The sequence below is a fragment of the Panicum virgatum genome, chromosome 7K (genome assembly GCF_016808335.1).
Source record: "Panicum virgatum strain AP13 chromosome 7K, P.virgatum_v5, whole genome shotgun sequence".
In the NCBI taxonomy this organism is placed as follows: Eukaryota; Viridiplantae; Streptophyta; class Magnoliopsida; order Poales; family Poaceae; genus Panicum; species Panicum virgatum.
In genome coordinates, this window is record NC_053142.1 from 50,359,087 (window position 1) to 50,383,613 (window position 24,527).

Consider the following 24,527-nt stretch of genomic DNA (forward strand, 5'->3'; position numbering starts at 1 on the left):
GATGGAACACAGCAACAAGCAAGCAAGGGGACAATAAAGAAAGGGTCAGCCAAATATCGAGCTAGCTGGGGAAGGGTTGCACGAGCCGAGAGCGACAAGTGAGAGGAAGAGAGGGAGCTCGAGAGCAAGGAAACCATCTTCCCTCTCCTCCTCCTCCGGGTTGTTCCTGCAGAGCGTACTCTGCGTACGGCATACGACCCCTCTCTCTCTGGCCCTACTCTACGTAGCCTAATCCATAGTCACAAAATTCATGGGTCGATCGGGTCGAGGAACGGGGCGAGGGTCGTCACTTTATAAAATTGTGGTACAAAGGGGTATATCTCTGTGGAACAATAAATTATTATGTGGAACGTGACCCTGATTCATCAGGGTCGATATTTTCGGGTCGAGGGTCTTTAAAAAATAAAAACTATATATGTGCTACTAATGAAGAAACTAATCTGCACAAGCATATAAAAAATATATAAAAAGAGTACATTTAGACCATAGTACACGTATTCGGCTCATTATCTAACAAAAACCACACGCTTAACCTTCTTATCCCAATTAAATCTGCTAGTAATGGGGCTGCAACCCCTCTCAAACCGGGACGCGATCCAATCTTAAATGGGATACTGACCCTCTTTGACCCCGACCCTCGAATCGGAACGGCATTCCCGAGTCGTGGGACGAGGCATCGACCCCGAATACTGTGACTACACGGCTAACCATGGACGGACGTGAGAGGAGCTCTGATCGATGGGCCCTACGACTCTTGGGCAAGCTACACTGCTGCTGCAGTGCAGGGTACAGTGTACAGATGGGAATTGGTAGGGCGTCATCTTTTGAGAGCCTAGTATAATAGCAGATCAAGTTGAACGATGAGTTGGATAAAAGAGAGGAGTAGCTCGTAGTCAGCTTCGACATAAAAATTAAAAATTATAAGATAGACAAATAGAACATATATTTTACTAGTAGATTACGGCCAAACCTCGCTCTCAGCAAGTACTAGCTTCATCGTCTAGCTACGCTAGGTTTTTGTTTAGTTGCAAAATTCAAAATTTCAAAACTATCATATTGAATGAGAATCTAACATGCATGAAGTACTAAATTTTGACGAAATAAAAAATTAATTACATAGTTTGCTTGTAAATTACGAGACGAATCTAATGAGCCTAATTAGATCATGATTAAACAGTAAATTACTATAGTAAATATATTCTAACGATAAATTAATTAATCTTAATAAATTTGTCTGGTAGTTTACAGACTAATATGTAATTAGGTTTGTGATTACTCTATATTTAATACTTTAAATATAAAAAATCTCTTTTAAAAAGTTTACGAGTTGCATCTAAGCGAGGCCCCATGCATGCAGCATGCATGTCAGAGGGTCGGGATCCATCGAGCTAGGTCAGACTAGAAGCTTGTTAGGCTTGTGCTGTTAGCTTGCCTGATCCTGATCCTACAAGATGGTGTAGTGGAGCAACATTTTTGTGCCTGGAATTCTGTATGTGGCTCCGATCTAGTAGTAGTGGTTCAACAAGATCACTTACACGTCCTGTCCTGCAACAGCTAGCATCGTCTGCTACTACTGTACGTATTTTCAGCTAATCCACGACATCAATAATCTGGATCGGATATGGGTCTCGAAATTTCTAATCAAGTATTCAGAAAAAATCTAATAATGTTACGTTTGTACCGGATCATGAGCCATGACTCTGGTCACCACACTCTGCTGATCCTTTTGAAGGACATCAAGGCCCCAGATACCCAAACCTGGATGGTTTAGCCATGATCGACGGATATTACTAGCTAGCTGAACCCCGCAGCAGCTAGCGGTGGTATGATAGTTCTGCCGGCCAGCCGCTGGTTGTCAAATAATGGTAGTACCGCCACTCATTCCGGTTGCTTTGATTTACTTTGGGGCCAGCTGGCCTAGCAAATCTTTTGGGTTAAAAGCAGGCTGACCTTTATTTATGGCGATGCTTAACTCTGAATGACCAGATTTTAATCTGCCCTTTAATTTCTCTCTGCTTTCTTTTTTAAAATCCAAGTAACTTGTTTTTTTTTTTGCAAAAAATTCAAGTACCGTAACTTTGATAAATTTGATTTAGGATAAAACTACGACGACCTACATTCGACACGGATGGAGTAGTACGCAATTAATATTTAAATCTAAAGCTAATCTGTCTGCTTGTCTTGTACCCGGTTGTCCTTTGCTGTCCTGCTCAGGAGTTCATCAGGGCGATTGGATACGCACATTAACGGATGTGGAGCACAAAATCTAAGACATTCAGGCGAGCAGGTGTGTGGCATTGTTTTATAGCGTCACCAGAGATACAGGTGTCCGCGACACCTTTTCCAGAACGGTTTTATAGTGGCTGCCAGTAGTAATAAAGAAGATAGGAGGAAATGAACACGTTGGGTTGGTCGAAACATGCTGGGCCTGGTCAACCGAAAACTTGCTGGGCCTGCAAATGATCCCCCAGGGCCCACCTGGCACCTGTCGCTCGATGGAGATCTGACGGGCCATTACGAGAAATTTCCTTCGGAAGATCACAACCAATCATACAAATTGTTCCACCACCACGCGCAGCCGTGCACCGCCACTTGCTCCACCGGTCGTGAAGGCCAGGTCATCTCTCTCTCTCTCTCTCTCTCTCTCTCTCTCTCTCTCTCTCTCTCTCTCTCTCTCTCTCTCTCCTCTCTCTCTCTCTCTCTCTCTCTGCCGCAGATCGAGCTCGCGGTCGTGATCCCACCAGCCCACCACCGTGAAATGATGGGGACGGAGACGGGCGGGCGCGCAAAAGCCACGCACCAACCGTGGGTAGGGCATGTACTCGGTGAGGCAGCGGCAAGCACGCAACGGCAGGAACAGTGACTCGGTGAGGGAGGAAGCAGCTCTGGTCGGTCGTCACCTCGCGCCCGTCCCGTGGAAAAGATTGTCGGGATTGGTGGGTGCGGCAGGAATGCGCGCCAGGGATTAAGGGAAGGGGAGGGATTGCGTCCAGAACTAACAAACAATTCTGGGCTCTGCCGACCAGTGTGGTCTGGAATTGTTTGCTACTGGTGGTGACGTTTACGTGTGCGTCCTCCCCTCATGGGCTGGAAGCCGACACCATTCGTCTTTGGAGGCCCACGTCTGGATTGGGTTCCACTACTGCTGTTTTCACGTACCTCTCTCTCTCTCTCTCTCTCTCTCTCTCTCTTTTTCGAGGCATTTTCTGTACCGTCTGATTTTCTTTCTCCCGGGCGCTGGATCGCTGACACGGTAGCGGTAGGCATGTACTAGTACAATCATGACGCCAGCCTACCTGTCTAGGATACGGTATCGCTCGTCGACACGTGAGCCCGCCCTTTCGGCACGTACGGCGGCCGATCGTCCCGCGTACGCGTGGGTCGACGACGCACTGACCACTGAGGGACGGGACGGGACACCACCGCCCCCTCGCCTTTGACTTTTTCCCAGGCCCGTCTGTGATCTGTCTGCCCTTCCGTCCGATCGAGTTCCGACCGTGTGTACGCGACGACTTTCCAGCCCACGTTCCGGAACAGTGCCGGACTGCTAGTGTTGATCCTGTTCCCCCACCGCGGCGCCGCCCCTCTTCGCAACTCGTCTCGTCCAATCCAACGGGCCCCGCAGAATAGAAGTGGACCCCGGCGGCATCGGCAGGGCCCCGCGCACGGATGCGCCCAGAGCCGGCGCGCGCGAGGCAAGCGCTGACGGGCGGCTGACTGGCGGTGCGGCGCGGAGGCGAGCGGGAGCGACGACGCCGGCCGCCCGGACCGAGCCCTGCAGGCGCTCCCTGTCGCGGGCTGGCGGTTCCAGTCCGGGATGGGCCGAGTGCCCAAGGCAGCAAACGCTCTCGGCCCGCGCTGCCCTTTAGCAGCTAGGAGCAAATGTTTTTTCACTGGTCAAAAAGCAAGTCCCCTTTTCCTCAAAAAAAGAAAAAAACATTGGATTTTGTAAACTCTCACGATTTTGTATTTACAATTACACGACCACCACCAGTATTCAAATGCGCGCACAGTGGATAAGAATATGACCATCAGAGAGTATCCCCCAAATTAAGCACGCATGATTGGTACTAACCCAATAGCCATCACACTGGCCGTTGGCTCAGTTTTCTGTTGGCAAACAAACATTTATTTCAATCAGAGCTCATTTCCCGTTCCATTGTGAAACCAACTAATAACTCTGATCACCCATCAAAAAAAAAAACTCTGATCAAGACCAACAATGGATCGGAAAAACAGAAATGATAAAAGGAATCAGGGCTGCGATCGAGTCTGCTACCTGTACACATCCACAAGAGACAACAACGCCATTGGTCGCTGGCTTGTTATTTTAGCTCGCCGATGTCGGAACTCCATACGGAGCCCATCTCCGTGACCAACAGCTTAACAAAGAGACAACGACAGGTCTGATAAAAGAAACCTCCCCGAGCTTGACCTCCCTGTCTCGAGCCCCCCAATTCTAGCTAACACCAGGCTCTCTAATCAGGAAGCAAAATTTAATGAGATGCCTCGGCTTTAGAATACAGGCTAACATGGAAGAACACACATACCGCCAAGCACACGACGAATCTGCGCAACTTCCCTCTCAGAAAGATACACGTTTGGAATTTGCCTTCTCAGCGCGCTAGACACTGACCAAATCAGAGTGGTTACTGGTTAGCGGTTGGTTATCACCCTGGTCCTGCAAATTAGCTCAAACTTCAGTTTTGTGGGGCCAATGCTTCGTTGATCTGAATATTTGTCTTTTCTGATCTTTGAAAAAAAATGTTTTTCTTTTGCAACTGAGTCATTGTTTCTCTTGTATTGGAATAGGGTCCGTAATCTTGACACTGTAAGATGCAATGCACGCAGCATGGTACTCCCTCCATTCATTTTTATAAGATATGGTATAACATGGTACAGTCTTCCAAATAATACTTTGATCATTCATTTATTATATATTATATCTTCTATGGTTATAAACTTATAATCATTGTAAAGTATATTTGATTACGAATTCAATCATATAAAGTTTATATCATAAAAATAAAAAAATAATAGTCAAATTATTGATAAAAAATTGTAAAGTTTGAATCTTGATATGCCTTATAAAAGTAGATGGAGGGAATAATACAGAAGACAAGGAATCTCACATGCAGACAGGCATGATGCGTGCACCCACCCACAAAATCGGCATGAGAAAAACCCTGAGGCATGGGGGTCACGGTGAGGCCATGCCTGTCCCATCAGGCCGGTAAACGGTAGTGCAGACGACAGACAACATCGATCGGGTCAGTCGACTGATCAAGCAGCATCATGTGTGCGCTGCCTGCAGTTTGCTTGGGTGATGGACCCTCTTCAGTTTGTCAGATTTAGTAGGGATCTCACGAGAGCAAGAAGAGGGGAAAAAAAAGAGGCCTATAGCAAATCGCCAAACTTTGGGGTTGCCCGTGCCCCTACCTAATAATTGTTGTACACTTCTAAACAATTGCTTACTCACTCACATGTGACGTAATGGTCCACAAACAACAGCTCATTATGCTAACAGTGCCCCAGTTTTGTCATGTTTGCCAAGTGGTGCTTAGATGGTAATCCTGATTACATATAACTTCATTTTTGTGAACTATTTCTCCTTGCGAGTGGCCATAAAGGTCTAATTTGCAAATGTGTCAAATTCCAGACACCATCGTGCATTTTGTCCCTGCAACCGTCACCGATTTATATCCAGGAAAGCCGTGGAGGGAGGGAGCCTGCTCTTCTCTTGTTATGCCCCCTCCATCACCAGTCACTACCACCATTGCAAACACACCCAGCATGACGAAGCTACTCTGTGTAGTGCTTGCCTCAAGCCTTCTTCTAGCACTGTCGCAGGTGCTTCTTCATCTTCTGTTATGCCCTCCCTCGGCAGGCATCAAGCACAAGTTCTAGGCCGGAAAGGCAGAGAACTTGGGCAGTACCAGCATCAAAGCAGTCACATGCAGCAGCCTCAGGTCAGTTCATAGTCCATACATCCCCCAAGAACCTGTTGAAGTTTCAGTTGGTTATCTTATCTCTGCAAAGGGAAATTCAGTGACTGAAGCTTCAATCTAGCAGCAGTCTGCTTTCCTCTTCACATCAACTTTCTGTTCAGTTTACATCTTCAGCAATGTACAGGAAGGAACTTGACAGTTCATGATCTGTCCATGATCTGCAGGAAGTGGCTATGGAGGTGAAGAAGCCTGCGGAGACGACGGCCCGTTGGACGGTGGATCATGGTGAGGACGCCAAGGAAGGGCTGATCTACAGCGCGGACTACAGCGGGGTGGCCATGCATGCCGGCACTCCGCCGACGCCCAAGCCCAAGCACAGGCACCCCGAGCCGTAGGACATCCGAATTCCGGTCGCGTTCGCCTATGACCGTATCCTCGTGTAGTAAATGGTGTTCTTAATCTTGTGTGTTTTACTGTTTTATCATGGGATTGTACCATTCGTCCCGTCTCTGTAAAATACTAGGCTCTGCTGCTGCCCCTGTTGCTTTGCTTCTGTGCCTTCGCATGATTGCATCTCACTGGTAGGTCCTGAGTAACGACGCCACAGCCCACAAGGCACATAGAGACACGAGTTCGTAAGCTGATCCACACACACAAATGGCAGTCGGTGACACGTCAAATCATCGTTAAATTTGACCAAAAAATCATCGCTAAATCGGGTAGCATGCCGCCGCCGACAAGGCCCGACGTGCCAATCGTGGGAGGTCGAGCGCTTGGGCCTTGCTCGAACGGCGGACACTGGTCTGCCGCGGCGGCGCACCTGCGTCTAGACTCCACTCGGCCGCCGCAGCCAGCAAGCGTTGGTCGCCGGACGGGAGGATCAGATCGCTCCCATAGTCCCATCTGAGACACTGGCGTGCCCAGCGCAGCCTCGTACAGCGTCACGACGGGCTCGCCGCGCGGACTGGCACGGCATTATCTTCCAAAATTGTAGCCCGAAGTGCAGGGGAATGGGTGAACGGCGAGGCCGATTCAGGAGGACGTGGATCAGAGCAGGGCAAGTAGCAAACGACATAGCTTTTCATCAAATCAAAAAAGAAAGAAAGAAAGAGTAGCAAACGACATCGGCACGGTTTCAGCCTAGAACAGAACAAAATCTGACACACCTTATGCTCGATGCATAAGCATATCTGAAGAACCAGACTAACCGAATGAATTTCACTGTCCATCATCGAGTCCCAAATGGAGACAGGTACAGAACGAGTACAAACGTGGTGTGCAAGCAAAAGGTTACTATAACCGACAAATCAAAGACAATGTGGGTCCAGAAAAATTGTAAATTTTGTACAGGATGGCGCCGAACAGAATCACAAGATCCAGACCGGTGGGCAACAATCAATTTTGTTGCGGACCGGTTTATTTGCTCGAGCCATGCTTCATGTCTATCATACATTCAGTGCCAACTTCTCAGCAGCAAGAGCCTCGGCTTCAAGGGTTGGCTCCCAGAGAATTGTGGTCTCTGCCAGAAGCCCTGTCACAACGTATGGGTCCATGTTCGATGCTGGGCGACGGTCTTCCAGGTACCCTGTTCGAGCCGACGAGGTGAAAAGGGGAAACAGTCTTGGATTTTCTAGTTACCGAATTCACATGCATGAACACTGAAAATTGCATAATAAGATATGAATTTAGTGGCACCGTATCTTTTTCTTTCTATTGTGGTGCACGTGTTGGCCAACTGGATGTATACGGTTAACAGGAAATATATTTACATCCTGAACTGCATGACTAAATTTATATTTCAAAGACAAATGCAACATTGGTATAGGGTCATTGGATAGAGTGCAGTCAAGATCGCAAGACCACTATTGTGCCCTTAGCAACATGATGCAAAGGCAAGGAAAATTAACTACTCTGCATGGCCTAGACTCTTTGCCCAGTGTCCAAGTGGTATTTATACATCGGTAATATAATGGTAAACTGCAAAACATACCTTTTCCTTTGGCCTCGGTATCTCTCCCCACACGAATAGAGCATCCACGGTTCGCCACACCCTGATAAATGAAAATGTTTCATTAGCAACTTACAAATAAAAAATATTCAGTGGACAGGCAAAATATAAAGAAAGGTGCATAATCCATAGTTCCATACCCATGAGAAGGTGTCGATGCTAGCTGTCTCATGTAACCCTGTCAATCTTCTTTCATTTCCTTCTCCATATGCACTAATATGCAAATCATGGCGCAGAGAAAGGTTAAGGATTGCTTTCTTGATCACTTCAAATCCTCCATCTTCACGCATGCTCTTCGTGCTACATTTGCAAGGATTTCAGAATGTTAGTCTCAAATAAGGGTGAATTGTGTTAAATGTATTGAGAAAAATTCATAAATGCAGAAAGTAAATAACTGAAGTATGGATTCATTCACGCTAGGCAACAATTTACTAATGGCATATTGATACTTACTTTTACTCCCTTTTAGAAATGCAAGAACAAACGTTTTTCTTAGCTCTCAGCAGTCAGCATATGCTAGCAAAACTATAGTGCTATAGGCATTCTGATGTTCAGCCTATACATGACAAAATATAACATGAACACATTATGAAGGATCATTAAGTATTAGCATAAGGACTGTAACCTGTAATTTGTGTGGCAGCCAGCTCCGTTCCAGTCACCCTGTCACCATATAATATGGATATACGTTCAGTTTCCTTTAATTGTAATCCATTATAATAACTTGAAACAAGCAGCTGGCTGGCATACCGGAATTGGTTTTGGATCAAGTGTAAGCACAACTCCAGCTTGCTCCGTGATTCTCTGATAAAGGTGAGCAGGATTACATTTAAAAGTGTAAGCATAACTTCAGGCCTCAGATCTTTTGAACGGGACAGATACACGGAACTATGATTTTTCACAAGAAAAATATTCTAAAACCTATAAATACTTACTTTACTATAATAAGCTGATGGACTCTTAAAAATATGCGCCTATAGTAAGGAAGAATAGAAGAACCGAAATGACAAGATACCAGGAAATCCTTAATTACTATTTGGAGTACCTCGAGAAGGTATCTTGAAATCCATATGTGGTCTCCTGCTTCAATACCAACACTAGGTCCAACCTGGTACTCCCACTGCACAGATAAGGATTATGAAGTTCTGCCAATTAAACAGTTTGGGAGGGGTGGATATATAACACACAGAGTCAGACAACTAATAAACAAATTACATGTGTCTTGAAAATAACATAATCATACCTGACCAGGCATGACCTCCCCGTTTGTTCCACTAATGTTGATTCCAGCATAAAGGCATGCCTTATAGTGAGCATCTGATATGTCACGGCCGAATGATTTTTCCGCTCCTACGGCACAATAGTACGGACCCTGCCATGTTTTGACAGAATATGTTATTTTGGAAATAGTGTTCATCAAGCCAATGCAAGACACTTATTTCAACAAGTAACTTTACTATGGCATGATACACCAAGTCTTTCTTCTTGATTAACAAAATACCTGGGGACCAGGGTAGCCTCCAACAGGCCAGCCAAGAGGCCAATTCACATCTCTCTGCATCAAAGTGTACTCTTGCTCAATGCCAAACCTAGAAGCAAAAGGATACAGGAAGTGTTTCAACTCATTTTGCTATTAAGTAATAGGATAGTAAGATTTGTATTATAATCTATAGCGTACATGTGATTAAGTCATGATTACCATGGCACTTGTTCAACGACCTTTGGGTCGCTGAAAATTTGTGCAGCCCTGTGGCGTTTGTTAGTAGGAATGGGTTCCCCAGCTGGCGTGTAGGTATCACACATAACCTGAGAAGCCAAATTTTATATTAATCAGCATTTTATTTTGCACATGCTAATGAAAGGTCAACATGTTCGCCCATAAGTTCAGGTGACTATGTGGCATCATCTGAGAAGCATGAGTGACAATCACAATTGAAGGTGAAAAGATGATACCATTCTAACTTGTAACTGCTACAATTGAAGTTGAAAAGATGATACCATTCTAACTTGTAACTGCTATTCTTTTAATCTTTTCTATTCACATTTATGTGAAATAGCACAAAAGGCTAATAGCAGGTATAGAATGGTATGAGTCAGTTGGGATTGGTAGTACCAAAATGTTGTTGCCACCTCGGAATGGGTCCTTGAAAATAGCCTGGGGACTGAGAACAGAAAGAGAAATATCAGCAATGTAACAGTAAAATGTTTTTTTTTCATATAAAGAGCGCATCTGTTGTAATCCCATCCCACTTACTATAGAATGACTTCACTGTCTTCTCCTGGAGCTTGCCCTGTGCTTGATCCATCGTAGTTCCATTTTGGTAGTTCCGAGGGATCCTCAATGGGTTTTTCAATTGTCTGAAATGCAGGCATGAAAATCTATTTTGAGTATCGTCGTGTAAAAGTGATATGCAAAAAAAGCGAAAGGAGTGCCCTGTGCCCATGGGCTCATTCCCTTAACGCCTGGTAATTGTCCGGAAAAGGAGATGCAAATAATGGTGGTGGTGACGTTGAATGCTTACCCTTGATTTGCTTCTGATGTCGATTCCAGATCCTCCGATCCTACACAACGTGAAAAGGGGGGGGACAGATGCAGATTCGTCAACACAGAGCTATTACTTTTGTGAGTCCTCATTTTAGTATTTTACACACAAAAGTATCTGATGCACTCTATTACTTAAGCGCAGGAACTGGAAAGCAGAGATGGATCAGCACCCACAAAGCTTTAGAAGTTGCTTTTTTTAGATTAAAAGCTTAAGAACTTTTAGTGGGTCCGATACTATTTTATACAACTTGTAATAAAGTTGAATCCGCACTGTATCTGTGTGTCCCCGTGCTAGCGGGATCTCACTCAGCTGTGCACCTCCCAATCGGACGGTTCACGGGCATCCAAAAGGTGAGGGCCTTTGGCCTATTCCCAGGCTACGGTTCGTCAGGTGGGGGGCAGAAAAATCCCTGCGCTACAGCGACAGAATCAGCGACAGAATGGAATGCAAGGCGCGTACCAGATGTACTCGGCGATGATCTTGTCGGTGTAGGGCTTGGTGTCCATGTTGAGCATATGCTCGAGGCGCGGCACCACCCCGGTGCTCGCGGTGCTGAGGGCCATGGCCTTGAACCCCGAGGTGCCGCGCCCGCTCCTCCTGACGCCCCACACCCTTCCCCCGGCGCCCGCCGCCGGCCTCGCCCGGACGGCCGCCTTCGCCCCGACCTGGCACTGCATCGCCGGCAACACCGCCTGCGCCATTCCGGAACCGACCGGCTGCCCTCCCTTCCTTCCCACTCGAAGACCTTCAGCGAAGCAAATCGACGCATTACACAACCAACCCCGTAACCACGCGGGAAAACGGAATGCGGCAGCGAAGCCGCCGCCGGGCATTGCAGCACCCCCCGAACTCACCTGCGACGAGCGCGGGCGAGACGACGCGATGCGAGAGACGGGGGAGGAAGGGGAAGGAAGAGTGGCGCGGCGCCTCGGAATCATGGGGGCGAGCCGTATAAATATTTGGGATCCGGTGGCTTTTGCCGAGGGGGTAGGGCTCCGCGGGCTGTGGGTGGACGAGAGATTCCTGGCCCTTGACGAGCACCGGAGGCGGAGGCAGCAGCAGCAGGCAGTAGCACGACGACACACCACACCAGACGAGGCCTCGATCACACGCACGCGCACGTCCGGATAAAATTCAGAGGGGCGTCCCTGCCCCGGCGACCTCTGCGAACGAAACCGCAGCGGCGGCGATCGGGGCATTGTCAACTTCTGACCTGCGATTACAATGTGACATCCGCGGGGCCTTTGACCAGAGAGCAATTATTGGAGGCGAGATTAGCGGTTCAGGTCTTCAGGACTTCAGGATCGTCATCTTCTTGCTTGGCTGCTTGCTTTGCAGCAGCAGCAGCCCATTGCTTTTAATTCATGTATCGTCCGTTCGGTTTGTCTGCTTTCAGCTTATTTACTCTCACAGAAAAAAGTTTTCACCAGCTGTGCTTGTGCTGAGAATGGTGTAAAATCGGACTGCTTGTTGCGGCAAAGTCCGGAAATATTGTTTTAGACAAAAAAAAAAAAACTAGTAGGGCCAGTTGCAATCCGCACCGTGGCGCTACTCGGGTGGCTGCGCTTTCGCAGACACAAGTGGCCATTTCAGCACAGATCTCGACTCAACCACTGGCAACATCAGAACACTGAATTCGGCACTATTCACTTATTCGAACAAACGTCCAGGTCCAGCGACCAGGGCTGGACCGGACATAGCAATGTGCTGAATTCAATAATTGACAAAAAACAACTGCTAATCTGACCAGCAACTAAAGCACCGTGAAATGATAAGAGTGTGGTACAATACAACCGTCCAAGTGCCCCGTTAGGTTTTTCTCGACAAAGAAAAATGACTAGTTAACCACCCTCAAAAATTTATCTGTCAAGATTTAAGTGGGACTATCCAGTACTCAACTCACGCGTGCCCCCCCGTGCAACGCCAACATTCCCCTCATGTACTGATTCCTGGTTGTTCTATACATCTGAAGCAAAGTCTCAAAGCTCTCGCAGGCGTCCTCGTACACGACGTACCTGCAGAACCTTGACTTAAAGCCTGTGAAGCCAACCAAGGCTTGCTCGGGGTTAGAGCTGAACGCCTCAACAAGCTCTTCAAGGGCCTCCAAGATGTTGCAGAAATCGATTCTCAAGCCTGCATCTCCTTCTTGTGGCAAGTGCCGGAGCCAGCTCATCCACTGAAACAGTTCATCGTTTTTTTCTTGCACTGCCAACTCGATGCTTTTCAATGCTTCCTTGAAGCTGCAGTTCTTCTCAATGCTCCTAATTATCTCATCAAAAGTTGATCTCTGGCTGCTTCTAAGAGCCCTCAAGTGTACCGTTGTGCAGGAACTGGAAGATGGAAGCTTTGCTGCAACTATGCATGCCTTCCTGAAAATAGGATCATTGTTGGAGAGCAACCTGATGGCCACATGCAACACAAGAGCAAATAGCAAAGTTTCCTCTTTTGCTCTGGACCTGTCGAATCGAGAGCCTCCAAGCTTCTGTTTCTCCACCCAACAATGAAGTGCAATATGTGCAAATCCTTCCCACCTGCAACACAATGTATGCTAAGAAGAAGAAACACTAGACACGCAAAGTAAGAATTTCACATAAATACGGTTAATACTTACTCAAAGGGTGGCTCAACCTCAATAGCAAGAGTCAAATGGAGTGAATAACCAGTATATGCATTCATTTGAGATTCACCAACATCAGTGTGGGCCTCGTGCACATAACCTCTAGGAATGTACATCATGTCTCCTTCATGTAACACCTCCACTCCTCCACTGTTATCATCTAAAGTACAATCTAGAGGATCAAAAGGCTCATATAGTCTAGGCAAAAGTGGCTTTGGATTAGGCCAAATCATCCATTTCTTGCAACCAAGTAGCTGCCAAACAAGTACACAGTGATCATCATAATGTCGGGCTAGGCCTTGAGACCTTGGAGGAGAGAAATATATGTTGGCTCCAACAGAAGGTTGGCCAAATAGATTAGCCAGGGCAGAAGCTATAGCAGCAACCTTTTCGGACCGGAACTCCATGCCACGCAACGCAATTGAATAGCCATTCTTAAATGCATGCTTACATTTTTCTGCGAATGCATCTTCATCCAGGAAGACTGTTCCATCATCGAAAAAGTGCTTCTCCCCCACACATACCCTTGAGGTTTGATCACTTGGCTCTTCTGTTCTCAAAACTCTAATGTCTTGCCTGTACTTTATGGCATCACCCAAGGAACCATGAACTTCATGGAGAAATGAATTTATATCGAGTTCATCTGAAGCAATAGCAGGGCAAGAAACAAGCCCCTTTATAAATGATTCAATTATAGCATCAGGTGCTGTACTAAGATTAAAAGCACTATTTAAGGCTGCAAAGACAGGATCATCATTTTGAGTGTTTTGTCTCCTCCTGTACAAATTAGGTGACTTTTCCCAGTAGGCCAGGACAAAATTTTCGAAATTGGACTCTGCATGGCCAAAAATACTTTTCCTGACTACATCAGGCTCTAGGCATGCTGGAGAAGCAAGATCAATTGAAAGATTAAAAATAGCTTTAGATATCTCATATTCTCTACTTTGAAGTTGATTCTTCCTGTTGTTGCAATCAGCTGATGATCTCAAGAGTTTGACTTTCTTCCATACTTTATATAACAAAGACAGAACGCTCCTTACTAGCTCTTGTTGCATACTTTGCATTTTGTCAACTTCACAGGAACTCACCAGAAGGACCACTGTGTCAATGATCAAGTACGAGATTTTATTTGCTTCTGTGTCTTTTTTTGGATGTTTGGTTGTCCTGCTATCAACAAATTCACAAATAGATTCCACCTGACAAAATACAGACCTACAGAAAGTCAACTTCACATTATCAGTTGCTGAAGATATTCAGAAAGTACAAACAGAGGGCATCTCTTTCATCAATTAAAACAGACTGTGATACTTGTCTTCTTCTATATAGGGTAAATTTATCATACAACAATAAAGCATGCATTTGAAATACATTTCGCTGATATAAAACATGGCTTAAGTGGCTATGGTTAATGTAAACAATGTAAATGATTCTCTCAACCTAGTTTAGTTGCAATTGCACATGTACAGAACTGCTGGTAGGAAAACTAGATAGAGCATGAACAAAAATTCAAGGTTGTGGCACCGAATTTTGATATTATTTTGGTAGGGGAAATCGAACAAACCAGTAAGCAAAGCGTGCTTCTCATACAATAATACAACTAAGGTGAGCCTGTGGCAGATGCTCACAATATCCTCGGCAGAACAGGTGAGCCTGCAAGGCGCTCCCTACCAAGCGAAGAAGCCGAGAGATCCATTATAGAATTACAGGCAGCCTCGGTCACTCGCTGGCTTCCACTTCCCAGCGCCCTCGCCAAGCCGCTGGCGATGCCACTGTCGGACGCCAGCACCTCGCCGGCCTCCATGGACCGCAACGCCGCCGCGCCCAGCACCTCGCAGCTCAGCACGGCGACAGAAGGGCAGCTGCAATCCACATTGCAGCGCAGCTGGTATCAGAAGGGCATGGATGTAAGATAAACAAGCGCGGGGAGGGCATTCCTGCAAATCGATGGAGGCGGAGCTTGCGCGGTGCCTACCTGGAGGAGAGGAGGCGGGGGAGGAGCGCGACCAGGGAGTCCGGGAGAGGGGAGAGCATCTGCGGTGAGAGGGAGAGCACACGACGCAGGAGGCGGGCTGCTAGTGCGGCTGGGGAGCAGGAGTTGCTGCTTTGGCGGGTGGTTTGGGCGGCGGCGAGAAGGATGGGGAAGACGTGGCAGTCGAAGGAGGGCGAGGCGTCATCGGCGGCCGCTTCATCCACGCGCATCTTCCTCTTTCTCCGCTTCCCGTTCCGATTCATGGCGTCCCGGTGCGTCGCGTGTTCGTTTCGGTTCGCGGCGGGCGGCGGCGGCCGAGGGTGGCCGCGAGGGCGCGGTGGGAGTGGGCGTTGATGATGATGGAGGAAGAAATACGTGTTGCCTGCATCGGTGGCGTATATGAACATATTACGCTTTCCCTGTAGCTTTGCGTGATGACGCTAAGCCATCCGTTGGAATTTGGAAACTTGGCATGAATTGAGCAGACAACCGCAAACTTAGTTTCGATTTCTTTAAAACAAAAAAAACTAAATTACGGGTTTTAATGAATTTCACCGTTTTTATTAGTTATCTATTTTCGCTAGACACACTCTGCAGAGTGCTCGTACTAGTTTCAAGAAAAATTTAAACTCTAAAGTAGTCGCGCTCCTACTCGTACTTTTTATTTGATTATTTCCCAGACAACATAGCCTGATGGCCGTGCATCTAAAAAAAATTGGAAGATGTGATGGGCTTTTACACCAACAGCGCACTAAAAGCAATTAGAGACTAAGGCCCTGTTTGGATTCGCGTTTCTTGCGTTGGCGTCGGCCTTTGAGCGGGATAAGCGGAATAATCCCGCCGAACGCTCCGCGGCGAACGCGCGACTCACAGTCGCCCGCGTTGTGCAGTGGGCAAAAATAAACTGGAGCCCCTCGATTTGGAAAAGCGGCTGCGGAGCTGCGTTCGCATAAACGCGACGCGCGTTCCTGGCTCGCGGAGCCAAACAGGCCCTAAATTAGTCTGAGAGTAGCGGCGCAGCTCAGCTGATCTTTATGGGCGGGTTGTTGATATCGATCTTGCATACTATTAGTCACTAAACTAGGACAAAATTGGTGATACATTTATGCTAACAACTTGAACTTTGGCAATCATACTGTTAGCTGATCGAATAGTTAAATCACCGTGGTGGCCTGTTTCCCATGCTTGCTCTTTGAAAAGTTGGAGTTCACAGTCAGCACGCCCACACCACGCCTACTCCCAACTCCTTGGCCGCCAAGAATGCTTTTGGTCGCTTGCAGTGCTATATGAACGACCTCAACTCGCGTCTCAGCATCAGCGAACTCTCTGAGTCTCTCTTCCTGAGCTCTTATCTCCTGAGTCCTGACTATGCTTCGTGGAGCTTTTCCTCTCTGATCTTCTTCTCAAGTCTCGTCTATGTGCTTCTTGTTTCTTGAATTATGATCCGTTTTACTTTGCGTCCTTTTCTCTTCTTTTTTTTTTGTCTTCCCTTTTGTGCTTTTTCGTTATGTTTATTTTGCCGTTTAATTTGTCGGTCATTTTTGTTTGAGCTTGGCCCTTGGAGGACAATGATGGAAACAACGAAGGCTCGCTCGCCGAACCTAATATGGCATCTCAGGTGCCTTGACGATTATATTCGTATGTGTACTGAGTCCTCCATGCTCACATCAGCTTCCTATTGTCACTGATGAGAGTCTGAGAAATCAATCTTGGCTTTGCACGTTCTTGATCCTTCTCTCATTTCTCACCGTCTCTTGCAAGGAAATTAAAACTTTGCAGCTTCTTTGTTTTTCGCTCTGAGCAAGTTATTCCTGCTGACAGGTACCTCGCCATCAGATCTTTCGCCCTTCCCTGTAGATGAACAAATGTCGTTCAATTTTTCTTTTTCTTGCTCTTTCAGAATTCTCTTGGTACTATTTTGCTCCCCTTTTCCGAACTACTGTCCGCAACTTATCGTGTACTGTTCTTCTTTTTTTATCGAATACGCGAGAATTGTGTATCCTTTAATTAAGAAGGTAGAAGTCTTAACTCTTAAACAACGCGCAAGTGCGCCTCTGCTAGCCCCTAACCACAATATTACAAACAAGATGAACAACCGAGGTGAAAATTTTGGCCAGCGACCCAACCGAGCTGACTACTCCCGTACTACTAAGCAACCAAGCTTCCGTGCTCCAGCTTCGATCCAAAGTTCACCCTGCTGCCTGATGAGTGACGACAGCTATAAAATTTTGAACTAAACAGGATTGAATGTGCACCTCATCTCTATAAGACGAAAGCTGACCCTGGATCGGACTAAAATTGGGCGCTCGTTCGGCCACGTCACCTTTATTTTTCACCTGTGCGATTCTGATCGGACGGTAGGAACGTGTTCTCGCGAAGTGTCTGGAATCTCATGGTCCGCTGCCCGCCACCGCTCCGGCGCGGCGCCACCGCCGCTAGCTCGCCTCATTCGGCCTCTCCATTCCCCAATCAGTCTCTTTCCCCTCCTGGCTCTAGCCTGTCTCACTCCTCCTCCGCCCGACGCCGCGCGCCCTCCACAGCGCGCTCCTCCACCAGCCGCGAGGGGGCTCGCCGGCCGCTGCTCCGCCGCGAGGAGGCTCGCCGGCCGCCGCAAGGGGGACCCACCACGAGGGGGCTCGCTGGCCGCCGCGAGGGGAACCCGCCCCGGCCATCGTCCTCCTCCTCCGCCGCGCGCTGGGAACGCGCCCTTCACCCGGCCCCGCTTGCTCCGGCCGTCCCCGCCCCCGCCGACCACCACGGCCTCCATCCCGGCGGCATCTGCTGTTGCGGCTGCCGCGGAATCTTCGAGTGGCGTCGGCGATGCAAACGAATGCGCTCAGAGGCTACGAGAGAGGCGAGGCTGCTCTGTCTGCCCGAGGGCCGGCAAGCAGGTGGCTGCCAGGGCGCTCTCCTGCTAGAGAGTCCATGATGGCGCAGCACTGCTTGCCCGTCCCCCATCCGGTGGCCCGGCTTCGAAAATTTTTCCGCCGAGCAGTGACCTCCTCGATTCCACCGACCCAGCCATGGACTTGGGATGAGAGTGCGCTTGCTCGTGGCGCCTACACACCATGCGCTCAACCTCCCCCACATTGTCCGCCACCACAGTTGTTCCATCTAGCTAAGCTCCCCCTTAGTCCAGTAAGGGCCTCTTTGGCAGGGCTCCGAGAGCGGCTTCAACGCCGGCTCCGGGCGGAGCCCTGCCAAAGGGGTTGAAGCGCAGCAGCTCCATCCTCGGAGCTGCACGTGAAACCGTTTTGGGCTTTCACTTGGGAGGTGAAGCCACCAAAACGTGGCTCCGCACGGCTTCTCCTCCCTCTTCCCAACTCTGCCCCCCGGGCGCGGGTGCGCGGCTGCCGCAGGAGCACGGCCTAGCGGGGAGGAGGGCAGCCGGACCGCCGGAGGGAGCTGCGTGGAGGCGGCGGCGCCGAGCGGCGGCGGGAGACCGGCCTGAGGAGATGCGCGCCGCCGGCGTGTGGAGGAGGAGGAGGAGGCGCGAGCCGCCGCCGCCGTCGGGAGGAGACGAGGAGGCCGCTGGGAGGAGGTTGTGGCGGCCGAGAGCTTGGAGATGGCGTCCATGGGGCGGCGGAAACGGAGGAGATGGCGTCCACGGGGCGGCGGCGGAGAGAGCGAGCAGGGGAGCGCCTCCGCCCCGCAGCGCCGCGTCCGAGCTCCACACCCGTCACCGGAGGCCGCGGCCTAGCTCTGCGCGCCACCGAGGGCCGCGGCCGAACTCCACGCGCGCCGCCAGGGGCCGCGGCCGTGCTCCGCGCGCCGCCGGGGATGAGGACGGTGGCGTCGCGGCTCGAGCAAGAGGAGGAAGGCGGAGCAGCCAGCGCCGCCATGGCCGAGCGGGACTGCGGGAGGAGGGGGCCGAGCTGTCGGCGCTGCCGTGGCCGAGCGGGGGGAGGGGGACGGAGCTGGTGCCGCCACGGCCGAGCGGGAGTAGGGGGCGGAGCTGTCGATGCCGCCGCGGCTGAGCCGAAGGAAGGAGGCGGAGCTGCCGGCGCCGCCATGGCCGAGCGAGAGGAGGGGGCCGAGCTCCCGGCGCCGCCGTGGCCGAGCGGGAGGAGGGGGACGGAGCGGGCGCCGCCGTGGCCGAGCGGGCTCGTGGGAGGAGGAGGCGCAGGCGAAGGCCGGCGGCGGCGGCCCAGGCCCGTGGGAGGAGGAGGAGGCGCGAGGCCGCCGCCGCGGAGGAGGCGCGGGCGAACGCCGGTGGCGGCGGCGCAGGCGGAGCTCGCGGTCGGTGGGAGGCGCGGGCGGAGGCCGATGGGGCCGCGTGTGAGGCGGGGTGAATGGATAAGGAGCAGGAGGGGAAAAAAAGAGAGAAAAAGAAAATAAGAGGAGAAAAAGGAAAAAAGAAAAAATATAAGAAAGAGCAATTTAGACATTTTACAGTCTCAATCCACCGGGTGAAGCCGTTTTGCCAAACATTTTTCAAAACGGCTCCAACTCCATTAGAAAAGCCGCTCCACCAAAGAAGCCAGAGCCGGAGCCGTTTTTGGAGGAGCCGGAGGCCTGCCAAACAGACCCTAAATGATGCTGGAGAACGGTGGTCAGGAGCACGCATGCAAGTTACTCGACGAAATGCCACTGCTGGTTGCTGCTAAGGGTGCGTTGGAGCTCCTCCTGTAAGTGGTGAATTTAGGATTGTCTCAAGGAGACAGATGCGCCCCTTTCTCCTACTTCATGTGTTGTGTCATTCAGATTCTATTTTTCTTCTTCTTGAAAATGGCCCATGGAGAACTGCCTGAAAGAATCCTCAAGGAAGAGCATTATTGTCACTGCTTCAGTGCTTGTCAGTGCATGTGCATCTTCTTAATATTCAGCTCTAACATGCAAGATAGTTCTTATACATATGGCATATATATAATGTTAAGTCAGTAAAGAATTGCAGTTTGTTGAAATAACAATCAGTACTATGCAACAAAATAGATTAGCAATTCCCACTGGTTTAATTTTACAAACAATAAATTTCTTGAGCACTCAATCTACATATCATTTCTCATTTATATTCTTTTGTTTTCCATATAGTTATTCATTTCAACAGTTGTCATTCCCCAGCACCAAAGAATCATATGAATATTCTGAGCTTGTGTCCATTGGTCTCAGAATTTGTAATCATGTATATGGATTGCATTCTTACTCAACAAGTATGATGTTTCAGGGACGTGCACATGCAGAACCAGGAGATATATGGATGGAGCCCGGGCAAAGTTCATGGCAGCTCTCCGTTCCACCATAAGTTGAACACAAAGAATTAGAGTGACAGGCAGATAATTTGAATGAAAGCTGAAACAATATCGTGTTGTGACATTCCACGTGCTATATCTCAAGTATTTAGGATCAGAAAAACATCGCTAAGGTGACTCTGAAGGAAACAAATATCATCCTCAAACCCAACACTGGGAATATAGCGCGGGGCGCGGCAACGCCGCGCCATGTTTCTAGTGGTCACTAATTTGCACCCCTACATAGAAATATAGAATCAGGTTCGGACGGGTGAGGACTGAAGTGGACTGATTTGCTGTCCAAACAAGCCTGCAATGACTGATTGCAGACTTGGGGCGGCAGCCGGATGACAAGGCAGAGGGGCAGCCTAAACACATCCGCTAATCCTCTGCTCTCCCCATTTTCCGACCAACGCGAGACAACAAATCAGCCCAAACAAAGAAGCTGTGCAACACACATCTAGGGACATCTGCGCCACTTGCACAGGAAGATTAGAAGAGCACCGTGAAAGAAAATGTCTGCAGCAATTCACTTCCAAAAGTGGAAACTGATGGAGACGATCAAAAGTCTCCACATATCGTGTTTTTTTCCACAACAATACAACACTATCGTCAGACCCCACATCCATCCACTGCCACGAAACTACGGTGAACAGCCGCCAGCAAACTTATTGTTTAACCTAATAAGGTACACACATTTCCCGGTAACTCCCATTAGTCAACAGGATACACGTATCCTAGCTTCACCATTTCTCCATTTAACCTTGGAACCATCAATCAACGCATCTATATCATAGCACACACGGCATAGGGTACTTTTACTGCTTTGCTTTAAGCATATCCGCTACTACCTTGCCCGTGCAAGAAGCGCACGACAACACAGGTTATGTTGTCACTGCTCTCCCTCTTGTAGGCCTCTTGCAGGAGCTTCTTTGCAGCTTCTTCCGGGTCCTGAATGGATCTGGTCAGGGCGACAGCTTCCTGCATGACAAACATTGTAAATGGGTGGTACTGAGCACAAGGAATACATTAAGAGACCATCAAATATTCTGATGCTTTGCATTTTCCTCAAATTACCTCATTAGAGACCACATCCCACAGCCCATCACTTGCAAGGATGAGAAACTCAAGTGTGTCATCGACAACTTCCTCCTATGACCCACCAAAGCATTACAAAACACATCCATTGAATTTTATCTAGTGAATATAAATGATAAGAGGCACCCAAAAAACATGACTAAATGAAAACAATACTTCTTCAGGATAGAAAATGACTTATACTGCCAGTTTCTGTGATCACAAAAGTAAAAGTTGATGGAAAGATTCATGTTAAACATTCATCACCAAAAACCTAGATGGCACAATGCCGACTAGATGTGCATAAACAATAAAGCATTAGTGCATTGCTACTAGTAACTGAGCATTGCACAAGGATGAAATATTGAAATGTCCAGTATTACGTACTCGGATCTCCGGATCCACAACTACATATTGCTTTAAGAGTTTGTCACCAAAAGCGCGTGAAACTGCAAGTACACCACCAACACGCCATGTTCCTGTAGAGAAAAGCGCAGTCATTAAGAGGAGAATCAAATTCCATCAAGGAACCATGAAGAGAATGCAGTGACTGGCGTACCTGCCCACATCACAAAACCTCCAGCATCTTCAATACGCTGCCGCTCATCTGTCTGATCAGGCTTGTGATCTTTTGAAACAGCAACAGCTGCAAAATCAAGCAGAACACATCAAGTTAAGAACTGACTAAATGGTGTTACCACTGAGGAACTGATGCAGATTATTTGTAATAGACAACATATGTCGAATCTCGGCTGTAGACTTAACGCTTACCTTAGCATGACAATGCAAACAAGACACAATGTCTCAAAAAATCATCATATTGTACTATCAACAAAACTTACAAGCAAGCATGCATTTTATAGCAAGATAAGACAAACAAGGACAAATTTGGACCTTTAAGAAATGTCTCAAAACAATCATATTGTGGTATGCATCAGCTAAATTCTACAACCATGCATGAACAAAGCAAAAAGGACGCATTATATTATCATCCATATTCCATAATAATGAGAAGTCTTAACAAGTCCAGTTACCTATAACCAACATCAAGAGCATCACAAAACTAAAACTAAAACTGAAATGTAATGCACTATATTGTACTTGCAGTAAATTGATGGAAAACCACTGAAGATTGTACCTTGGTTTTTTGTTCTACTATTTTCACTAAAGAAGTTTTAGAGGAAAGCAAATTGCCTCTGGTAACTATATTAAGTAAAAGCAGCAAGGTGATTTGAAGAGCAGGCACAGTGAAGTCTTCATTACCATTTCCACCCCTGCATATGATAGCCCTAGAGTCCCCGACATTTGCGACAAAGAGACGATCACCGACAAGAACAGCAGTTGATGCAGTAGACCCACATTGATTTTGACTACTGTCAGATTCTAAGAATTCACTGTCGGTGCTTTTATAAGCATCATCTGCAATAATACCACCATGCATACTCTGCTGATTGAATTCACACAATTTAGCAATTGGTGTTAGTGGAAAAGAGAACAAAAGAATTACCTATAGCGACTTTGGTATCACTCATGAACTTTGGATGCCTAAGAAGATGGCTGAACAGGTTTTCTTTAACATACTCTGCTACTTTAGCCCCACCATGACCTACACAGATAAACCATACACTATGGGATCAGAAAAACTACAACATATGAAAATTATGCTCAAATTATTAAAAAATAAATTATGCTCAATTGAGAGAAATCCATACCGTCAAAAACTCCAAAAAGGCCAACTATCTGATCATCAACACAGTCAATCTTTGTTTCATAGAAGTCTTCCATGGAAGCCCTTTTACCAGGGGAGCTTGCATAACCATAGCTAAATTTACCATTCTGGCTGGCAGAAAAATAAATGAGAAACACTGAGAAAATGGGTAATACAATTACAAAATGACAGTCCACTGAATTGATTTTTGGCTAAGAAAAGGTTATACAATATCCTGGAGATCACAGAGTACAATTAAACTGCCATTCCAATAACTGCGGTTATGGTATTTTGAAAAGCTATAACTGGATGAACTCTTGCCATGTAGGGCTACAACAGAAATGAGCTAATGTTTTATATTACAACAAACTATCATGGCAAGTTCATAGGTAAGATACCACACCAGATTCATAGAACAATGGAATATATGAATGCTTAAATATTCTCTTATGTTATCATTCCTACATAAAATTCACAATTGAAATGCCATTTTTTTTCAGTCGTTTGGAATAACATGTTCCTGCCCAAAAATTTTGAGGCCAACATGATGAGCTTAAACTAGTTTTTTCAGCTATTAGCCCAGTTTGTAACATTGATGTACAATTTGGCCTTGTGAACTCTGGTTCCTTGTGAAAGTGTATGTCGGATGTTCTACTGAATCGATAGAGACAGTCACATGACTACAGTCAGATTAGCCCATTTAGGTAACAAAGCTTAGGCCATACCATTTTAACCACGTCATTTCAGCTTCGAGCTAAAACACATAAAACACCTGTCTGCTCATAACAGCGATGAAACCCTCACCACTAGTTACGCGAAATTCGCGTGATGCATCAAGCAAAGTGTCCCCGAAACAGCATGCGACATGTCATCGCATTCATACGAAACTAATCGCAGCCAAGCTGAGACAGACGAGCGCGCGCACACACCACCAAAGGAATTTACAAACTGAAGCTCCCACGTCATAATTCGAGCGGATAGAACATGGATCAAACAAAAACCGAGGATCCAACGAGAGAGCAGCTCTGAGAATCGTCACCACCTGAGGCCGCCGCCGCTGACGGGCGATCCGTCGGTGGGGTGGCCGATCACGGTGCTCAGGTACCCCATCCCCCGCGGATCACCGGCGGGGACGACGAGCCCGGTCGAATCAAGCAGCCGCGAGCCGCGAATCGGCGCTCCAACGCGTCAGGTCTGGGGGATTTGGGAGGGGCGGAAGCGGAAGGGGAGGAGGAGGAGGAGGACGGGGGCGGCGACGGGGTTGGCACATTTCTAGTGGAAAACTCCAGCTCGCTCGTCAGGGATTTTGCGGTTAGGCCCTCGCGCTAGCGGGATATCAGATCTCGCTTTTGGATGAGGGGATTTTGCGGTTAGGCCCTGGTTTTGCGGTTAACCGCTCGGAGCTGTGGCAGCGGTCGACGCGCTG

The 24,527-nt window shown here is 47.9% G+C and overlaps 4 protein-coding genes across 8 annotated transcripts; 1 reads left to right on the forward strand and 3 right to left on the reverse strand.

Annotated features, from left to right (window-relative positions):
* The first annotated feature begins 5,717 nt into the window (after positions 1–5,717).
* LOC120642050 lies at positions 5,718–6,501 on the forward strand. The gene is made up of 2 exons (XM_039918430.1): positions 5,718–5,969; positions 6,173–6,501. Exons 1-2 carry the CDS (start codon positions 5,871–5,873, stop codon positions 6,341–6,343), a joined length of 270 nt encoding a protein of 89 aa, XP_039774364.1. The 5' UTR covers positions 5,718–5,870; the 3' UTR covers positions 6,344–6,501.
* A 636-nt stretch (positions 6,502–7,137) lies between these two features.
* Positions 7,138–11,514, reverse strand: LOC120642051 (glutamine synthetase, chloroplastic-like). Its single transcript, XM_039918431.1, has 14 exons — positions 11,357–11,514; positions 10,962–11,247; positions 10,479–10,518; positions 10,211–10,314; positions 10,070–10,118; positions 9,656–9,762; positions 9,458–9,545; positions 9,200–9,328; positions 9,002–9,076; positions 8,707–8,760; positions 8,582–8,619; positions 8,097–8,256; positions 7,939–7,999; positions 7,138–7,533 (listed from the first exon to the last, which is right to left on the reverse strand). The coding sequence occupies exons 2-14, from the start codon at positions 11,201–11,203 to the stop codon at positions 7,394–7,396; spliced, it is 1,287 nt and encodes a 428-aa protein (XP_039774365.1). The 5' UTR covers positions 11,204–11,247; positions 11,357–11,514; the 3' UTR covers positions 7,138–7,393.
* A 619-nt stretch (positions 11,515–12,133) lies between these two features.
* LOC120642052 lies at positions 12,134–15,442 on the reverse strand. Of its 2 annotated transcripts, none has more exons than XM_039918432.1 (4): positions 15,092–15,442; positions 14,745–14,978; positions 13,114–14,331; positions 12,134–13,033 (listed from the first exon to the last, which is right to left on the reverse strand). In XM_039918432.1, the coding sequence occupies exons 1-4, from the start codon at positions 15,349–15,351 to the stop codon at positions 12,397–12,399; spliced, it is 2,349 nt and encodes a 782-aa protein (XP_039774366.1). In that variant the 5' UTR covers positions 15,352–15,442; the 3' UTR covers positions 12,134–12,396. The 2 variants fall into 2 exon arrangements, with proteins under 2 accessions (XP_039774366.1, XP_039774367.1); XM_039918433.1 differs by having other exon boundaries at positions 14,745–15,001; positions 15,092–15,416.
* Positions 15,443–20,822: 5,380 nt separating this feature from the next.
* On the reverse strand, positions 20,823–24,382 carry LOC120642053 (probable protein phosphatase 2C 45). Of its 4 annotated transcripts, XM_039918436.1 has the most exons (9): positions 24,144–24,380; positions 23,106–23,233; positions 22,901–22,999; positions 22,657–22,812; positions 21,953–22,039; positions 21,781–21,872; positions 21,394–21,468; positions 21,168–21,297; positions 20,823–21,079 (listed from the first exon to the last, which is right to left on the reverse strand). In XM_039918436.1, the coding sequence occupies exons 1-9, from the start codon at positions 24,209–24,211 to the stop codon at positions 21,075–21,077; spliced, it is 840 nt and encodes a 279-aa protein (XP_039774370.1). In that variant the 5' UTR covers positions 24,212–24,380; the 3' UTR covers positions 20,823–21,074. The 4 variants fall into 4 exon arrangements, with proteins under 4 accessions (XP_039774370.1, XP_039774369.1, XP_039774371.1 ...); XM_039918435.1 differs by having other exon boundaries at positions 20,823–21,297; XM_039918437.1 differs by having other exon boundaries at positions 20,823–21,297; positions 23,106–23,229; positions 24,144–24,362.
* Between the last annotated feature and the right edge of the window lie 145 nt (positions 24,383–24,527).